Source organism: Meles meles, chromosome 2, assembly GCF_922984935.1.
Source record: "Meles meles chromosome 2, mMelMel3.1 paternal haplotype, whole genome shotgun sequence".
Lineage (NCBI taxonomy): Eukaryota > Metazoa > Chordata > Mammalia > Carnivora > Mustelidae > Meles > Meles meles.
Window position 1 is genome coordinate 141,421,547 of NC_060067.1, and position 18,451 is coordinate 141,439,997.

The window sequence follows — 18,451 nt, forward strand, 5'->3', positions numbered from 1 at the left end:
TTGAGTAACAGGTAAACTGTATGCCATATCCAGGGATGGGAAAAGTCCAGATTTTAAAAGTACAGTTTTCCCATAAACTCTGCATTTGTATGTCATTTTTTTACTTAAAAATTTTAGGTTACTTATAGATGGTACATTCACATAGTTCAAATCAAGAAGATTAAAATGATACAGTGACAAATGTCTCTCACCCATGATCTCATAGTTATCAGTTTAACTCTCTGTAGGCAGCCATCTCTGGTTTCTTATGTATTCTGTAGATACTATTCTATACTTTTATAAGTAAGTATATATGTTTTTTTTCTTTTTAAACAAATTGTCATGCTATCTAATATGTGGTGTTGTGTACTTTGTTTTTTGTTTTTTTCACTAGACAATGTTTTCTTGGACATCTTCCCAGTGAATTTCTCTCTTCTTTTAAAGCTACACAATATTCCATTAAGTAGGCATACCATGGGATACCTAATGATTTCTAAAATCAGTTCCTCACTGATGGACATTCAAGATGTTTCCAATTTTCTGCTGTTATAGAGATAGCTCCCTGTTATATTTGATTATCTCACATATTCAATATTCTGCTTATGTGCAAATGTACAAAAATTACTGGAAGTGGAATTGTTGGATCGGAGAGTAGGTGCATTTGTAATGTTGTAAGATATTTTCATATCATACCAGGTAGTGATTATGCCCTGTACTCCCACCAGCAGTGAAGGACAGTTTACTATGTTAAAGTTTAGTTCAAATGGAGAGACGTTTTTCCTGCATTTTTTATGTCAAGATTAAAAGTGAGGCTGAATGTTTTATAGATTTGTTTAAAATGAAGCATATTTAACACAATGTGAATTGAATTGTCTTTCCTATTTTCCGACTTAAGGTATAAAAAGTACACTTGTTCATTTCTATTTATGTAATACCCATAAGTTTTACAGGGGGACTCTTAGTGTATGAAAACCGAAATATCATTTGCATATTGAACACAGTAGGAAGGTACATGGCACAGTGACAGGCTGCTCCCCTATTTGTACTTTTCTCCTATCCCCTCAAGATTTTTTGTTCCAAATAAAGCTTTAGTTTGCATACTGAGGAGAGCTAATTTGTTAAAGGTTTCACCTTCCATAGCAACATTTAGAAACCGTAAAATGAGTTTATAAAATAATATGCATTGCCAGTAAGTGGACTTGTCTTTTGTTTATCTCTTTGTAGTAGCTAAAGTAAACTTTATAACTGCTTGGTTAGTTGAAATACCATTTTACAGATTTAGAGATTTTTTTGCTTTCTAAGATTACTGCAAGTGATGAAAGACTTCTCGATCCATGGGGAATGCTTTTGCAGTCTGTCACTACCAGGTTTTACATAGTCAAAAATGAAGGGGACAGCCTGTGTATCTTTTTTGATAAGTTGTGAGAAGTTAAGCCCTTGAGAATGTATTAACATGAACACGCATAATAAAACATTAAACTTTAGGGGGAGAAAGGTGATCACGTTCAGACATTTTATGTTAAACATGTTAAAAAAGAACCATTTCCATTCCCCTGGAAGAGTAACTATTTTGCATGCATACTTTAAAAAAAAATGCCTGAATCGTATCAGAAAATGAAAACTATTATGATATTTTCTGCTTTAAAAGCCTTTGAATAAGTGGCATTATTTTTTATCAAACAAAGCAAAACAATCCTAGCGGATGTCCTGGGCACTTTGTAAGTACTCAATAAATGATGCCTGTTAAAATAGTTACTGTAGGGCGCCTGGGTGGCTCAGTGGGTTAAGCCACTGCCTTCGACTCAGGTCATGATCTCGGGATCCTGGGATCGAGTCCCGCATCGGGCTCTCTGCTCGGTGGAGACCCTGCTTCCCTTCCTCTCTCTCTGCCTGCCTCTCTTGTGATTTCTCTCTGTCAAATAAATAAATAAAATCTTTAAAAAAAAAAAAATAAAAAAAAATAAAATAGTTACTGTATTCATATAGAGGACAAATTTAAGTCAGACTGTGTGTTCACTAGCCTTGTCCCTTGTATATCAAAGGAAGATTACAGTAAGCAAATAAATAAGGTCAATAACTTTTTCTAAAATGTTCTGAAACTTCTATCATTAAATATTTAAATAATCTCAGCATATTTTCATTGATGGTATAATATTTATTTTAAAATAAGTTTGATGAGTAGGGTTGGTTTTAACTCAGCATCTGTCCTGCTAACAGTATTTATACTCCACCATTCATAGGTCATTAGCCTGTGAGTTAAGAAAACTTAAGGAACATCTTTTTTTTTTTTTTTAATATTTTATTTATTTGACAGAGATCACAGGTAAGCAGAGAGGCAGGCAGAGAGAGAGGTGGGGAAGCAGGCTCCCTGCTGAGCAGAGAGCCTGATGTGGGGCTCAATCCCAGGACCCTGGAATCATGACCTGAGCCAAAGGCAGGGGCTTTAACCCACTGAGCCACCCAGGCACCCCAAGGAACATCTTAAAAGAATCACTTATATCACTTGCCAGTGGGCTTTCTTCTTTTCTATGCCTTTATCATGCTTTTGAAGTGGTTTAGTAAGTAGTAATTAGAACTTCACTTAGTGCCTTCCTACCTGAATGTGTTCCAGCACAAGTGAAATAAGGCTTTAGAGGTCAGGAGGAGCAAAAAGAACCACAGTGTTTGTTTATAAGCTGCATATGTTTATCTGCTCAGTCTAGGACTAATGCTTATTATTTTGGCTTAAATATTTTTGTAACAAAATTCATGTTTAAAATATGTTCAATATAGGAAAAACAGATTTGTGAACACAGTTTTGAATACATACAAACTCAAAATACAAACATAGAGCTATTTATTTTTGTATTCTCTCCATTTCATGGGTTTCCTTTCTCGTCCTGTGGTCTCTGTTCTGCAGTTTTTTGCATCTTTACCGCTTCTTGTCTAGTACCGTCAAAGGTCGAAGTGGAAGTTGGCAGCAAACAGAAGCACTTGAAGCAGAGCACACCGAGAGGGGAACTTAACAGAGACTTTACAAACAAAACTTGAAAAATAAGTCTGTATCCATCATGTGCATAGTGGTAGTTTCAACTCACCTGTTAATGCTCATGACTCACTTAGAAAATTGAACTTTAGGGGCCCCTCGCTGGCTCAGTGGGTTAAAGCCTCTGCCTTCCGCTCAGGTCATGATCCCAGGGTCCTGGGATTGAGCCCCACATCGGGTTGTCTGCTCTGCAGGGAGCCTGCTTCTTCTCTCTCTCTTTGCCTGCCTCTCTGCCTACTTGTGATCTCCGTCTGTCAAATAGATAAATAAAATCTTTAAAAAAAAAAAAAAGAAAATTGAACTTTAACATTAGAGAAAGAACTAGCACATTCACAGGGGTGGAGTATATATACAACATAGTCAAATCAGGAACGAAACTGTCTGTAGTCCCACCTGTAGGATAAGTGACATTTAGCCTGGGCAGCTGTCATTTGATGATGGATTCCTATGACAAACCATGCTCTATAATTTGTGCAGGTTTTCAAAAACCATATTTCAGCCTGCTTTCTTGTTCTTCAGAGTTAGGAAATAGCTTCAGCCCCAGAAAAGAAAATTGATAGATCATAAATATTTTACTTACATGAAGATGATTTGTTCTTGGTGTATTCTAATCCTGTCCAATATAAGAAATTACTGTATCAGTTTTCACTTGATTCCTTTCTTGGTTAAGAAGGTAGGAAAAAAATGAAGGGACCAGAAGTCATGGGGATACATTTGTTTATTTTTTCAAGTCTCCAAGTAAGCGGATTCCCCTTAACACAAATTAACGTTGGGTCTTCTCTCTGTCTCTTCAGAAAGTGCCAGGAAGAAACAAGAAGGTATTGTGGGCAGTTCCCGTGTGTGTTTTGCACAGCACACCCCGTCTCTTCCAGCGGAAAGCCCTCGGCCCCTGAAGCTTCGGAGCATCCTTGACATGAGCCCTTTCACCGTGACCGATCATACCCCGATGGAGATTGTGGTGGATATTTTCCGAAAGCTGGGCCTGAGGCAGTGCCTTGTAACTCACAATGGGTAAGTCTGATGAAAGAAAACAGTTTGCTTCACAGAATTTATGACACTTTTTAGTGGAATTCATATTGAGTTTTTAGGGGAGAGTTTAAGTCAGCTTCCAAGTGGGAAAATCTGTCTTTTTAGTGTGGTTATACATACAGGATCAGTATTGATCAGACTGGCACTTACCAAGAATAAAAAAATGTCAACTGGCAGATCTTTGCCAAAATGTGAAGTAGCATTTGTCAGGAGCACTTCAGAGGTGGCAAAGAGGAAGAGTAGACCTTATCTCTGTGGAGCAGAGAAAAAAAACCATGGTTCCTTTTTGTACATATTTCATTCTTTGAATTTAACTTTCTAGTTCAATAATAACTTTCTAGATATTTTTGCTATTTACTATTTCAGCCATTTTTTTTTACCATGTATAATTAAATGAAATTTATGTTAGCTAAAATCCTCCTTTAGCAAATGCTTTTTGTTTCCCGTTTTCTACCTTTTCCATCCGCAAATCTTTCATATAAACTCCTTATGACAAAACTCATATATTTAAAATGTATAAATTGGTTAATTTATTTTTCTGTCCTTCACACATGAATACCAGTGTTTCTCTAGGATAGGACTATAGAAAATTTTTGTTTGGCAGATGTCCCAGGGACAAAGTGGAGATGTGATTACACAGTATGCCTCAGCAGCTGTACTCCTGCTTCATTGCCTCTGCTCCCCTCTGTCTCTGTCCTTGCCCCTGGGATCGGATTCCCCACCCATTCTCTCTCTAGTCCCCTTCATGTCCATTATACTGCTGTTCCTCATTCAAATACTTAAGAACCTTGTTTTATCTGAAGGCTGAAGACAGAAAGGCTGAAAATGAGAAACAAAGGGTATTCTTGATTGTGCATAAATTAAATGGTTTAGCCCTGCCCTGCCTGAAGCTGGTTGAAATGCTAAACACTTGGAGAATCACAGCAGTTTTTTTTAAAAAAAAGCATTTTGTTTAAGACATCTGAGTGATGAAACACATGACCCCTGTCTAAAGAAAGGAGAAAAAAAAAAAAAGGGAAGGAAATTTGTTTATTGAGTACCTTCTTCAGGTTTCTCAGTTAGCTTTGTGTAGTACCTTTGCAGAGTAGGTGTTAGCATCCCTACTTGACAGGTGTAATAATTGAAGCTCGGGGGGGTTTAATAACATGCCTAGTCATGTGGTTACTAACTCATCGATCTGAGAATCAAGTGTCTTTCCAGTTTTAGAGCCTAATCTCTTGCTACTGTTTTTACACTGTTACTGACTCATAGAATATATCTTCTTTTTTTTGTGATTCCTTAAACTTCTACCATTTTCTTGAACAATATATTGTGCCATATTGGGTTAAGAATAGAAATATAGAGAATTAGATACATGTTTAGTTTTTTCATTGTGCTAACCAATTAGAATAACTCTAAATAATGTGAAATAAATTATTAAAGGTATAAAATCCTTGATCAAAGCCAGGAAGTTTGGAATTATTAAATATCACAGATACTAACTGGTAAAGAGATACATGTAATAAAAAAGAAAAAACCTATTTTCTTTTAATGTTGTTTAAGTAGAAAAATAATAGTTTCCAAACTTCATTGTTTGAAAACTTAGTGAGTACATGTTAAATGGAGTAGCTTTTTATGAAGTTATGTGGGCTTTTGGGCCCTTTTTAATTATAAATGGCTCAGTTAGAAGCTAAAGTGAGTTGTTATAATTTTTACTTGCTTTGAGTTATTCTCTGTGCCTGGCATGGTTTGCCCTTTTGTGTGCTAACAAATATAAATGTCACTCTCTAGTTACGATTACCTCTGATCACAAACCTGTATGGGTCAATTACTGTATTTCACTTTGCTGATAAATTTCCAGATTTTCAACAGCACAGATATTAGAAAGGAAAATATTTTTTAGAAAGTGTAAAAATAACAAAATGTGGGAGAAGAGGAGGATAGCTGATTAAAATCTTACCTCATACTGACTGTTTATAAGAAAGCCTGTGGTGGGGGGTGGCTTTTTCTAAAGGAATATGTTTAATTGCCTTGATTATTAAATTTTTCTTATTTCTGTCCTTCAAGGAAAATAAATTGGTATATATAGAAAGAAAAGAGATCATTTGTGATGGTAGCTCCTGGGTCTTTATTTTCTTGGAAGTATGTAAGGAAGTAGAATGTTTTTATTCTTTCTTAAAGTTAAATGGTTTGGGAGTTAGAAAAGAAGCCATTTCTAATAGTTTTTAGTGGAGAGTATGAAATTATGGATAGCTGTCAGCATCTTCTAGTTCATAGTGGGTCCTTAGAGGTGGAAAATAACTATCTGGGGGAAGAGACACAACAAGTCCAGACTGTTAGGTGCAAGGAGAAAGTGAGAATGGGGAGATGAGGGAGAAGTGTGTCTGTAAATTTTAAAGATGTCAGTTGTAGATTTCCCATGTTTTATATTTTAATTAGCAGAATTTCTCAAAAATCTTTTTAGTCCTTTTTTTTTAAAAAAAGATTTTATTTATTAATTTGTCAGAGAGCACATAAGCAGGGGGAGCAGCAGAGGGAGAGGGAGAAGCAAATTCCCCGCTGAGCAGGGAGCCTGATGCGGGGCTGGATCCCAGGAACCTGAAATGATGACCTGAGCAGAAGTCAGATGTTTAACCACCTGAGCCACCCACGTGTCCCAAAATCTTTTTATCAGGAATTTAATAGGCATTACTGAAAAAGAGTTTTGTGATCATGTAAGTTTGGAAAGTATTGGATTAAATACAATTGAGGTTTCTCTGTTGTGGAATGTCTCAAAACTTATAAAATGTTGATACTATTTGAGTCGCAGGGCCGATAGGAAACATAATTTTTCAAACTTGTTTGAACATGCAGCCTTTTATTTTATTTTTATTTTTAATTTTTTTTTTTGATGGAGGAAAGAGGACAGAAGAACTCTTGGGACTGGTGTTTTCGGACCATATTTTGGAAAGATGTTGGGTCATGCTCTGTTAACTCTTAAATCATTGCTTGTTAGCCACCCAAGGAAACAGCAGATTATTCTTTATATAAGTTACATTTTTTCATTGATTTTCTTTGTATTTCCTGCAATTAATAAAGCACTGAACTTGGCCTTATTTTTCCTCAAATCCATTTGAAAGGAAGTACATTATTTCCTCCTTTTTATAGGATCATTACTTTGTAATATAGAAATTACTTTGTAAATCTCCAAATTTGCCACTGGTTCTTAATCAATTTGTAACTCTCTTCATTTTGTACCTTGTGATTTGGCAGAGCTTACTAATACACTAACTGAAGTAATCATTGTATATATAATTGGAAAGAAAAGAATGAGTAAGAATTAAACTGGAATTATTTGTCAAGGTTTTTCACATTTCCTGACTCCCAGCTATAAATTAAAGTGAATTGATGGTTTTTTATTGTTTCTGTCACACTGAGAAGAACATCCATTGAGTGATTAAGTACTTAGTTTATGTATGCATTTTTTCTTTCATAAGTGCATTTTCTGAGCCTTTTTGGAGGGAGAACTTGTTCGTATCCTCTGACAACTTTTCAATTTATCTTGTTCTTAAGGATCAGTACATTATTTTAAATAATGAGAAGACATTATCAGAGAACCTGTTTCTGCCTTTCCCAATGCCTGCCCTCCCTGCTTTCCTACCCCCACACCCAGGCATCATCCTTAATAACTGTTTTCTAACTGACTTATCTGTAGGCCTTGACTACTCTTTTTTTTTTTTTTTTAAAGATTTTATTTATTTATTTGACAGAGAGAGATCACAAATAGACAGAGAGGCAGGCAGAGAGAGAGAGAGAGGGAAGCAGGCTCGCCGCCAAGCAGAGAGCCCGATGTGGGACTCGATCATGACCTGAGCCGAAGGCAGCGGCTTAACCCACTGAGCCACCCAGGCGCCCCGGCCTTGACTACTCTTTAAGTGAAGTCCCCTGGTGACTTTCTTTAAGAAGTCAGAATGTTCAAAGGCAGTTGAATAGTAAAGTTGACTTAACTAGATCACCAAGGAAATGTCCAATACCCTGAAGGGCATTCTTTTTTTTTTAAAGATTTTATTTATTTATTTGACAGACAGAGATCACAGGTAGGCAGAGAGGCAGGCAGAGAGAGAGAGAGAGGAAGGGAGGCAGGCTCCCTGCTGAGCAGAGAGCCCGATGCGGGGCTCGATCCCAGGACCCTGGGATCATGACCTGAGCCGAAAGCAGAGGCTTTAACCCACTGAGCCACCCGGGCGCCCCCTGAAGGGCATTCTTGATGGCCTTCCAGAATTGAAGATTAAGGCTTTTTAAAGTCTTTGACATTCATTATTTTTGTTGCTATATATTGTAGTTGAATTCTTCCATTATAAAACCAGTAACCAGGATTTTGTTCTAATAAATCTGACTATTTTCAAGTATCCTTGTGAGAATTTATGTCCCTCATTTGCTTGATATTATAATAGTGATAGGTTAACTGAGAAGTAATCATTTAGAAAAAAATGCATAATCTAAAGGTCATTTTGACCTCTACTCATAAATATATCTTATTAGCTTATTTTAAGGAGTAGCTTTCAGTAGGTCCTAAAAACTAGGGGATGTGTGTATTGGTTGGCATTATTTTTTTAAGTGCACATTGCCTTTCATTTTAATCCCAAATAGTCGTAAAACCCACAGAATTTCTTAATTCTCCTCATAGGCAATTGAGGCTAAGCCTTCTTTCTACCTTTACACTGCTGAGGTAGATCCAAATAATAGTGACAGCATTACGACATTTTAGAAAGTAGAAAAATACTTTCCCCTAATGAAGGAACACTGAAAATGAAGCTAAGTTTTAGAAGTTTATAGCTGTGTATTAATGTTGTTTCTTTTGCACTTTTCTTTATAGTCATCTTCATTGTGAACTTTTATGATTTTGATTTTTAATTTAAAAAGGAAAACAACTCACCAGTATTTAGAAATAGTATCATGTCTCTTATGAAACTCAGTAGAAGTTATGCAAATGAGACCTGGGATTTCAAATTGTTTTTGTTTTTAGTTTTCTAAAGTTCATTAAAAGCATTCTTATGGTTCATGTTTTTATTTTTTTCTCATTCTTTATCATTATGATTGGAACCTCTTTTAATTTAATTTCTCACACAGTTATTAGCATAACATGATCTGTTTCAGGATTGTCTTGGGGATCATCACAAAGAAGAACATATTAGAGCATCTCGAGCAACTAAAGCAGCACGTCGAACCCTTGGTGATTAGATATATCAGATCTCCTCATTAGACACCTTAGAAGTCAGGAAGCATGAAACTTGTGAACTGTTCAGTTCTGTCTGTCCCAGATTATCTGCTGAATAAAAAGATCCTACATGCTGCCAATTACATTTATATCTCATAAACTATGTCTGCAAGATAAATTTAGATATTTGTAAGATTCCATTCACAGGAAGTTAGCAGAAGTTAATGTCTCTCATCAAAATCATTGGTTGCAATTTAAGAACTGTAAACAATTTGTTAGTTAAATGAGTAAATATTATTGGACGTTCTTAAACACAAGTCTGTCTACCTTAGTGGATACACCGATCTCAGAAGGTGCTTGACTGGTTAAAAATGTCTGCGCCCGCCCCCCAAAAAACCCTCCTTCTTTTTTTTTGTTTCCTAATCTTGTGGTAGTCTTATGGTAAATCTAAGCTCACAAATGATCTTAACTGAGCTTAGCAATGTTAGAATTGCCGAATGTTAAACAGATTTTTTTATGGGCACACTAACTAGCGTGTAATGTTGTATATATTTGTGATCATAGCATTAGTTCCTTTTCTGCTACACCTTGCATACCTTCACAGTCAAGAATGTGTGTCCTACTGTTTCATTAGTGAACTGTACCTAGATTATGTGTGTGCCCCTTTTGTATGATGTTTCCAGAATGCTGTGAGCAGCTTTTGGGGTCAGATGCATTTGTTTTTACTGGCTTTATGTCCTAGTGGTTTCATGACTAAAGATAAATTTTGAATTACCTTACCTTATAACCTAAAAATTGTCTGGCTTTAGCAATTAATGCCTGAAATTATTTTGCCCTGCAATTGTAATACCTATATAAACCTGTCCCAGTTTGCTTAAGTACACAACTGATTATGTATTCCTGTTGTATGCTAATATTTCACAAGTGTTTCATGCATCCTTTTTTAAAAACTACTAACCAGAATAATAAGTAGCTACTCATTCATTCTGCTTTCTGCTTCACCTATAATAATCTTTTAGGATTGCTTCTTGATTTTTCACCTCTCTTTTACTGTAAGCATTAACAACCAAGACTTTCATAAAAGCACTGTGTTTAACTTTTTCGGCCAAAATCAAAAGAGGAAAACATTGATGAGTGTACTAGAAACTTGGGTTGTTTTCTAGATTTATTCTTGGGGCTCTGAAGTTTGGGATTGGAGTTCTTTGTTGACCATTTTATCTCAATTGTATGTGCTTTCATGAAGATTCTGCATACAACTGGGCAATCCTTAAGTTATTTTTTTAAAGTTGGTTAAGTTTGGTTTTAAAAAAATGGAGTATTGAGGAGATTTGGTCTTCAGACATATTACTGCTTTCTTGGTGTCATGGCAATGAATTTTCCTTCTCAAATGGGATCACTATCATTTCTTGTTCACACATCCTCCCCTTTTTTTTTTTTACTTTTTTTGTTGGCATACATGAATCAGAGTACCTCTATTTCAATGAGGCATGCAGTCCTCAGAGTCTTGGTGGAAAGGACATTGTGCTGTTAGTGACCATGATACTTTCACATCAAAGGATGGTTGCTGGATAATTTAATTATCTTTACCAGTAAAATACTTTTTGAAAATATAAAATCACGGTGCTTGCTTTGCTCTCTTCCTGTCAACAAAAAGGGTTTAGCTATAGAGTTAGCTTTTCTTTTCTTTTCCCTTTTATTTTAATAGCAGTCTTCTGTTTATTGCTTTCAGGCGCCTCCTTGGCATTATAACAAAAAAAGATATCCTCCGTCATATGGCCCAGACGGCAAACCAAGACCCCGCTTCAATAATGTTCAACTGAATCCTATAGATGAAGAGAGAGAGGAAACAGAAGAGGAAGTTCATTTGTTGAATAGCACAACTCTTTAACCTGAGGGAGTCGTCTACTTTTTTTTGTCCTTTAAAAAAAGAAAGAAAGAAAGAAAGAAAAATCTAAAAGCCGGGCTTTTGCCACACAGTTTGCAAACACTGCTGGTGGAATGGAGGAGTTGTTTGGGGAGGGAAAGGAGTGACAAGGAAGTGAGTGAGATATTTCCCTGTCTAACCAAGAGCAGCAAATCATCTCCTGTTCTGCACTGGATGCATTCAGCTGAGGATGTGCCCGGGACCGCTGGCTGGAGCTTTGGCGGAGGGGGTACCGCAGCCTTGGAGCACCCGGAGCACCTGGAGCACCTAGCCTGTTACTCCGATGTCGCACAGACACATTCGCATCCCTGTTTCTGGAGGGATTACTTTGAATTGAGCCATCGATAAGACTGCAAGGTCTTGCCCTTTTGTATCAAAACTGTTCTGTTTAATTCATGAATTATATAGTTAAGCATTATCTTTCTACATTCCAGAAGAGCTTTCCTTTCTCTCTCTCCCTCTCTCTCTCTTTTTTCTTTCTCTCTTGAGCTGTGACAAAGCCTCTTTAAATTGGTGTGCCCTTTTGAAACAGTCCTTTCTCATATTGAGATGTACTGTGATTTTACCGAAGTTTCATCACAAGAAGGGAGTGTTTCTTGTGCCATTAACCATGTAGTTTGTACCATCACCAAATGCTTGGAGCAGTCACATGCACCACAACAACAAAGGCGAATCAAACAGGTAAAATCTTGAATGAACCATGAACAAAATCTCTCAGCTTGTGTGCATTGTGGTTCAGAATCAACAACACTGAACGTGACTTGTAAGGATAAAGAGTTTTCTTTTTGTTTTTTTCCTCTCAGACTTTATGGATAATGTGACCTGGTCTTATGCAAATTTTCTATTCTAAAACTACTATAATACACAAGTACTGTTCAGCATAAGGAAACAAAATGCTGCTGCTTTGACAGTAAAGAGAAGAAAGTATTCTGTTTAGCTGTATCTGGTATTAATTGCATGTTTAAACACGGGAATTTTTTTTTCTTGAAATTAGATCAGTCATTTTTTTTTCTTTCTTCAAGATATTTTATTGCTGACACTGAAGAAATGTAATTCATAACTTGCACTAAATGTATATTTCTTTTCGTAAAAATTTACCATTCTTATTTATATTTTTATGGATTAAAATTTATAAAATACAGATCAGTTAATATCGCGCTTAAATAATTTTACCTTTTTAATGTGATTTTTATAGACTAATTCAGACTTACAAATATGGAGATATGAACAAAGTTTACACTGGGAACAAGGGTTTAAAAAGAGGTTGTGGTTATTTGTCTATGATCCAATGTGTACATAAACCTTTTTCTGATCTTTCACTGCCATCCTCTGGATTATGTCTTCTGACCTGTACATTTTGACTCATTAACTAGAAACTTAAAACATGAGAAATCACTTTGCAGATTAAAACCAAAAGTTAAATAATGTTAACTTAAAAAAAAAATCAAACAACTGAAAACATCAGTTGCAAAGGTAGCAGTTAGAATTTTAATCTGAACATAACCTTTGAATCTTGGGGTACATCACATCCGTAAGTGTTCAATTAATGTTTTGAGTATCCACAGTGCACATTTTTGCAGGATGAGTTGAAATTGTACTGGGGTGTGTTTGGAATTTTTGTTTTTGGAAATGTCTGTCTTAATCATGGTCTTAATTCACTATCAGCAAAAGCAGTTTACTTGAAGGACTGGCCTAAATAATCTGGACTTATGCATTCTTGATAATGAATGAATTACCAATTTGGTAATAAATAAGTTTTGCAGACAGACATTTTCTGAAACGTAACCGGCAATGAGCCGTTTTTACATTTTGGAAGTGATTCTTCACTTCCTAGTTCTTAAAAATAATATATCTGTAAGATCTTGAAGCTTTATTAGATCATGAAGCCATATTAGAATGACAGTTGAAAGTTGAACAACATTTTAGGAATTTTGTGAAACATTTCTCATTTTGCTATCTGCCTAAAATCAGTATTTTGTCCAAGTTTACTTCCCCCACCCCTTTGGCAGACTTCAAGCTTTCTTAATTACCCCTTCAAAGTTCATTTTGCCGTCTGGAGTGAAATCTTTTCTAAATGATATTTCTATATATCTTATCTTCATCTTGTCCTGAGTGTCTCTGCAGTGTGAACTCCTCAGCATTGGCTACTGAATGGCTTGTTTGTCTTGAGTCTTCAAAGGAGAAACCAGCTTCTTTGCAGATAGCTTTGTAACATTAAACATCACATGGATTTAATTTTCCATGTTTCCTTTTTGATTTCATGTCCTTGTCCCATTGCTCATCCTGCTTCACAGACTGACATTTCAGGGTGGATATTCAAGGTAGATATTAATTTTCTTCCTGGTATGTTTCTATCCCTTGATGTGTCTTACTGCTAAAATACAGGAAGAGTGTTGTATTTCTAATGCATTCAGTGGTTTTCTTCAGTAATACTACCTGTTCCACTTTTCTTTTTGATATGTTGAGGTGTGTCTGCTTTTCAACCAAATGATGAAATAGTGGAGACTATGAAATATATGTGCCTGGCTAATTGGCAAACTAATTGACCAATATAATAAGTGGAGCGCCTTATTGGAGTACCCTTTTTGAAAAGGTATGATGAGAATGGGCAAGGGTGTCAGCATCTCTTATTAATAATTGTTTTCAGTTTTGGTTCATAAAGAATGCTTAGTTTGTTAATCTGTGATGTTGCCTAGAGCTGTATTTATCTGTTTTTATTTATACTAGTGTAGTAAAGCTGCATATCATTACAGTAAAAATGATTACTGTGATGAGTTAATCAGAAAATCTATTAAAATCTGTATGACAATGTGTGGTTTGGCCTTTAATTATATCTGTAATATCCTCCCACTTCTGCTGCTGCTCTATGCAGTGTAGGCCAATATGCCTGGCACATGCAGCCTCAAAGGGTAACAAATAGAATGCTTCTCTCAGGTTACAAAGACAGGCGAGGGGGCAACAAAGGAATAGATGCTGGATCGAACAGCAGGATACAAACACTACCAGCAATAGGAGAGAGTCTCTGCTTGTCAGTGCAACCTCCAGGTTTACAGAAAGATTTCACGCCAGTTTACTTTCAAAAAAGAAAAATTATGCTGTTGGCATGAATTTAAAACATGTAAATGATTTACATGATTTAAAAAAATATTGATTTATTTAACAGAGAGAGACAGAGAGATCACAAGTAGGCAGAGAGGCAGGCAGAAACGGGGGCGGGAGGGCAGGAAGCAGGCTCCCCGCTGAGCAGAGAGCCCGATGCGGGGCTTGATCCCAGGACCCTGAGATCATGACCTGAGCTGAAGACAGAGGTTTAACCCACTGAGCCACCCAGGTGCTCCTACATGATTTTTTTTTTTTTAAAGATTTATTTATTTTAGAGAGTGGGAGGGGCAGAGGGAGAGGGAGAGAGAATCTCAAGCAGACTCTGCACTGAGTATGGAGTCTTTTTTTTTTTTAATATTTTATTTATTTGACAGAAATCACAACTAGGCAGAGAGGCAGGCAGAGAGAGAAGAGGAAGCAGGCTCCCTGCTGAGCAGAGAGCCTGATGTGGGGCTCGATCCCAGGACCCTGAGATCATGACCTGAGCTGAAGGCAGAGGCTTAACCCACTGAGCCACCCAGGTGCCTGAGTATGGAGTCTTTTTTTTTTAATGAGATTTTATTTATTTTTAAAGATTTTATTTATTTGACAGAAATCACAAGAGAGGCAGGCAGAGAGAGAGGAAGGGAAGCAGGCTCTCCGCTGAGCAGAGAGCCCGATGCGGGACTCGATCCCAGGACCCTGAGATCATGACCTGAGCCGAAGGCAGTGGCTTAACCCACTGAGCCACCCAGGTGCCTGAGTATGGAGTCTTAACCTGGGGCTCAGTCTTATGACCCTGAGATTACAACCTACACCGAAACACAGACGCTTAACCGACTGTGCCACCCAGGTGCTCCTACGTGTTTTTTAAAATTCTACTTTGTAGGGGCGCCTGGGTGTCTCAGTAGGTTAAAGCCTCTGCCTTTGGCTCAGGTCATGATCCCAGGGTCCTGGGATTGAGCCCCACATAGGGCTCTCTGCTCAGCAGGGAGCCTGCTTTCCCCTTTCTCTCTGCCTGCCTCTCTGCCTACTTATAATCTCTCTCAAATAAGTAAAATCTTAAAAAATATTCCTTTGTACATTTGCTAATAGAACTGCCTAAAAGAAGGTGGTAACATTTGAATTCTTAAAAGATTTCAGTAGTCTAATACTAGACTCATAAAAGTAAAGCTATTTGGACTAAAAAAGTAAAGCTATTGGACTAAAAAGTCTGGAATAGATTTTTTTTTTTTAATCATTCATTTCATTTGGTCATTCACTGAGCTTTTATTAAATACTTACTGTGTGATAGGCACACAGTGCTGTGTTCCTGAAGCTTCCATTCTAGTAGGGACAGAGACATACATGGTATGTCAGATGATGATATGTATCACAAATTAGTTCAGCAGATTTTTTTCTTATTCCTGTGTGCCACACAGTTATAGGCAAACATAAGTCAGGAAAAAATTCCCATTCTAATGGAGAGAAATCAGTAATGGGGATTTTTTTTTTAAAAGATTTTATTTATTTATTCGACAGAGAGAAATCGCAAGAGAGGCAGGCAGAGAGCGAGGAAGGGAAGCAGGCTCTCCGCTGAGCAGAGAGCCAGATGTGGGACTCGATCCCAGGACCCTGAGATTATGACCTGAGCCGAAGGCAGCGGCTTAACCCACTGAGCCACCCAGGCGCCAGTAATGGGGATTTTTTTTTTTTTTTTTTTTTTTAAAGATTTTATTTATTTATTTGACAGAGAGAAATCACAAGTAGGCAGAGAGGTAGGCAGAGAGAGTGAGAAGGAAGCAGGCTCCCTGCCAAGCAGAGAGCCCGATGCGGGACTCGATCCCAGGATCCCGAGATCATGACCTGAGCCGAAGGCAGCAGCTTAAACCACTGAGCCACCCAGGCGCCCCAGTAATGGGGATTTTTATAGAGGGTGATGAAAAAGGGCCTCAGCAATAAGGTGACATTTGAGCAGAATCTTAAAAAAGGTAAGGGAATGATACAGTTATCTGTGAGGAGAATGTTCTGAGAAGAGGAAGTAGTATGTGCAAACATCCTGAGGTAGGATATACCTGACAGAAGGAATACCAAATAGGTCACTGTGGCTGGAGTGGGAAGTAGGGTGTAAGAGGAGGAAAGAAGTTAGGGATATAGTCGTTTGACTTTTATTCTGAATAAAATGGGAAGCCAGTGGGGCAGAAAAGTGACATGATCTGACTTAACGTGTTCTCTGGCTGTTTTTTGGGGGGATAGACTATAATGGGGAAGGGGTGGAAGGAGGGAGATGCAATTAGAAGCCTCTCAGAATAATCAAGGTAAAATATGATAGCCTGGGGCTGGTGGAGGTTGTTCAAGTGGCTGGACTCTAACCATTTTGGAAGTTGCGTAGACAGGATTTGCTAATGGATCGAATGTGGAGTGGTACAAGAGGAGTAAAGGAGGTTTCCAATGGCCACTGACTGAATTGGGAATGACTTCAGGAAGACTAGATTTGAGGTTGTGTACAGAGGAATTTTGGTTTTAGACATTAAATTCGAAATGACTTTTCGGCTTCAAAGTAGGGCTGTCAATTAGGCAATCGAATATACAGACTCCGGTTCAGGAGGAAGGTCCAGCCTAAGAGACCTGAAACATCTGAGAGGTATCATCCTGAGCCAGGACGGGATCACCATAGGGTTAAGTGGTCAGAGAAGGCGGGAGCATTGACATACATGTATACTTAGATTTGAGGAGGTGAGGGGCCGGCAGAAGAGGGAGCCACCAGTGAGGTAGGGAAAATACTGGTGCCTTTAAGAGAAAGGTGGTCCCCTAAGGTAAGTGAATAAGTTTCAAGGAGGATCAACTTTTCAGGTGTTGCTGATCCAGTGAAGTAAATGGGGACTGAAAATTGCCTAGTGGGAAATAATGGATAACTTTGACCAAGGCTGGTTCAGCGAGATTGGGCAAAAGTCTGATTGAGTGTGTTTGACAGAGATTGATGAAAGGAACTGAAGGCAGCAATTTTTTATTTTTTATTTTTTTAGGATTTTATTTATTTGAGAGCATGAGCAGGTGTGGGGAAGGGGCGGAAGAGAGAGGGAGAAGCAGACTTCCTGCTGAGCAGGGAGCCCTGTCACAGAACCCTAGGATCATGACCTAAGCCAAAGACAGATGCTTAAGCAACTGAGTCACCCAGGTGTCCCCAAAAGGCAGCTATTTCAACTCTTGCTGAGTTTTCTGGAAACTGGATGTGTGAAAGACAGTGTTTTGTTTTAGGATGTAGGACATTACAGCTTTTGTTATTGGTAGGAATATTTGAGAGGGAAAATTGATGTGAAGAGAGGGGAGAGGTCTTTGAGTAGGGAAGAGGGGGTGGCATCTTGGGCACACAGTGGGACATTAAGCAACAGTCATACCAATGTGGAAGAGGCAGAGAATATTGGGTAGTTAGTTGGTAGTGTGGGGTGAGATCTTGTAGAAGTTACTTTGCGGGGTGCCTGGGTGGCTCAGTGGGTTAAAGCCTCTGCCTTTCGCTCAGGTCATGATCCCAGCGTCCTGGGATCGAGCCCCGCGTCGAGCTCTCTGCTTGGCAGGGAGCCTGCTTCCACCTCTCTCTCTCTCTGCCTGCCTCTCTCCCTACTTGTGATCTCTATCTGTCAAATAAATAAAATCTTTAAAAAAAAAAAAGTTACTTTGCTTGTTTTTTCCTAGTGAAATAAACTGAGGGCTGGGAGGTATTGTTGCATGTTTGAGGAAAGATGTGAAAGTAGTAGGATTAATGGGCAGTAGTATGACAAGCTGAGGTTAAAACAAGACCAGATGTCATGGTTATTTTTTTCACCAGCCACCTGAAACTGAGCAGAAGCAGGAGTAGGCAGCTTTTTATCAGGCTTAAGGTTCTAACGTAAGTACAACTAATGGAGAGAGGGGCAGTGGAGTAGATGCCGGGGAGTGATTGTAAGGATGGAGAGTGGAATATAAGGGTGGGTGAAGAGGGAAGCAAGAATGCCGAGTGAGTGAAGAATAGTGAAAAAGGCTGTTAGATCAGTGAATTGGTGTAGGCTATGGTGGGGACTAGAGGAAGAGAAGAAAAGATGAGTGATGATATTTTGGACAGTAGGATGCTTGAAGCAGATTAGATTTGCATTATTGTGCTGACAAGGGTCTAGGGTGTGACTTTGGAGTTGATGGCTAATGAGGGGGACCATCTCGTTCAGGGGTCAGCAAATTTTCTTCTGTGGAGTACCAGATAGTAAATCTTTTAGGCTTTGGGGTC

At 38.0% G+C, this 18,451-nt stretch overlaps 1 protein-coding gene across 4 annotated transcripts in view; it reads left to right on the plus strand.

Moving 5' to 3' along the window:
• The window catches only part of CLCN3 (chloride voltage-gated channel 3), a 99,329-nt gene extending 85,385 nt beyond the window's left edge, over positions 1–13,944 (plus strand). For 2 of the 4 annotated variants that reach the window (XM_045995026.1, XM_045995035.1), the window contains 3 exons: positions 3,799–4,015; positions 9,149–9,224; positions 10,939–13,944. In XM_045995026.1, coding sequence (XP_045850982.1) covers positions 3,799–4,015; positions 9,149–9,224; positions 10,939–11,097 — 452 coding nt within the window. In that variant the 3' untranslated portion in view covers positions 11,098–13,944. The remainder of the gene's footprint in view (positions 1–3,798; positions 4,016–9,148; positions 9,225–10,938) is intronic. The other 2 variants (XM_045995044.1, XM_045995052.1) reach the window with 1 other exon arrangement.
• The last annotated feature ends 4,507 nt before the right edge of the window (positions 13,945–18,451 follow it).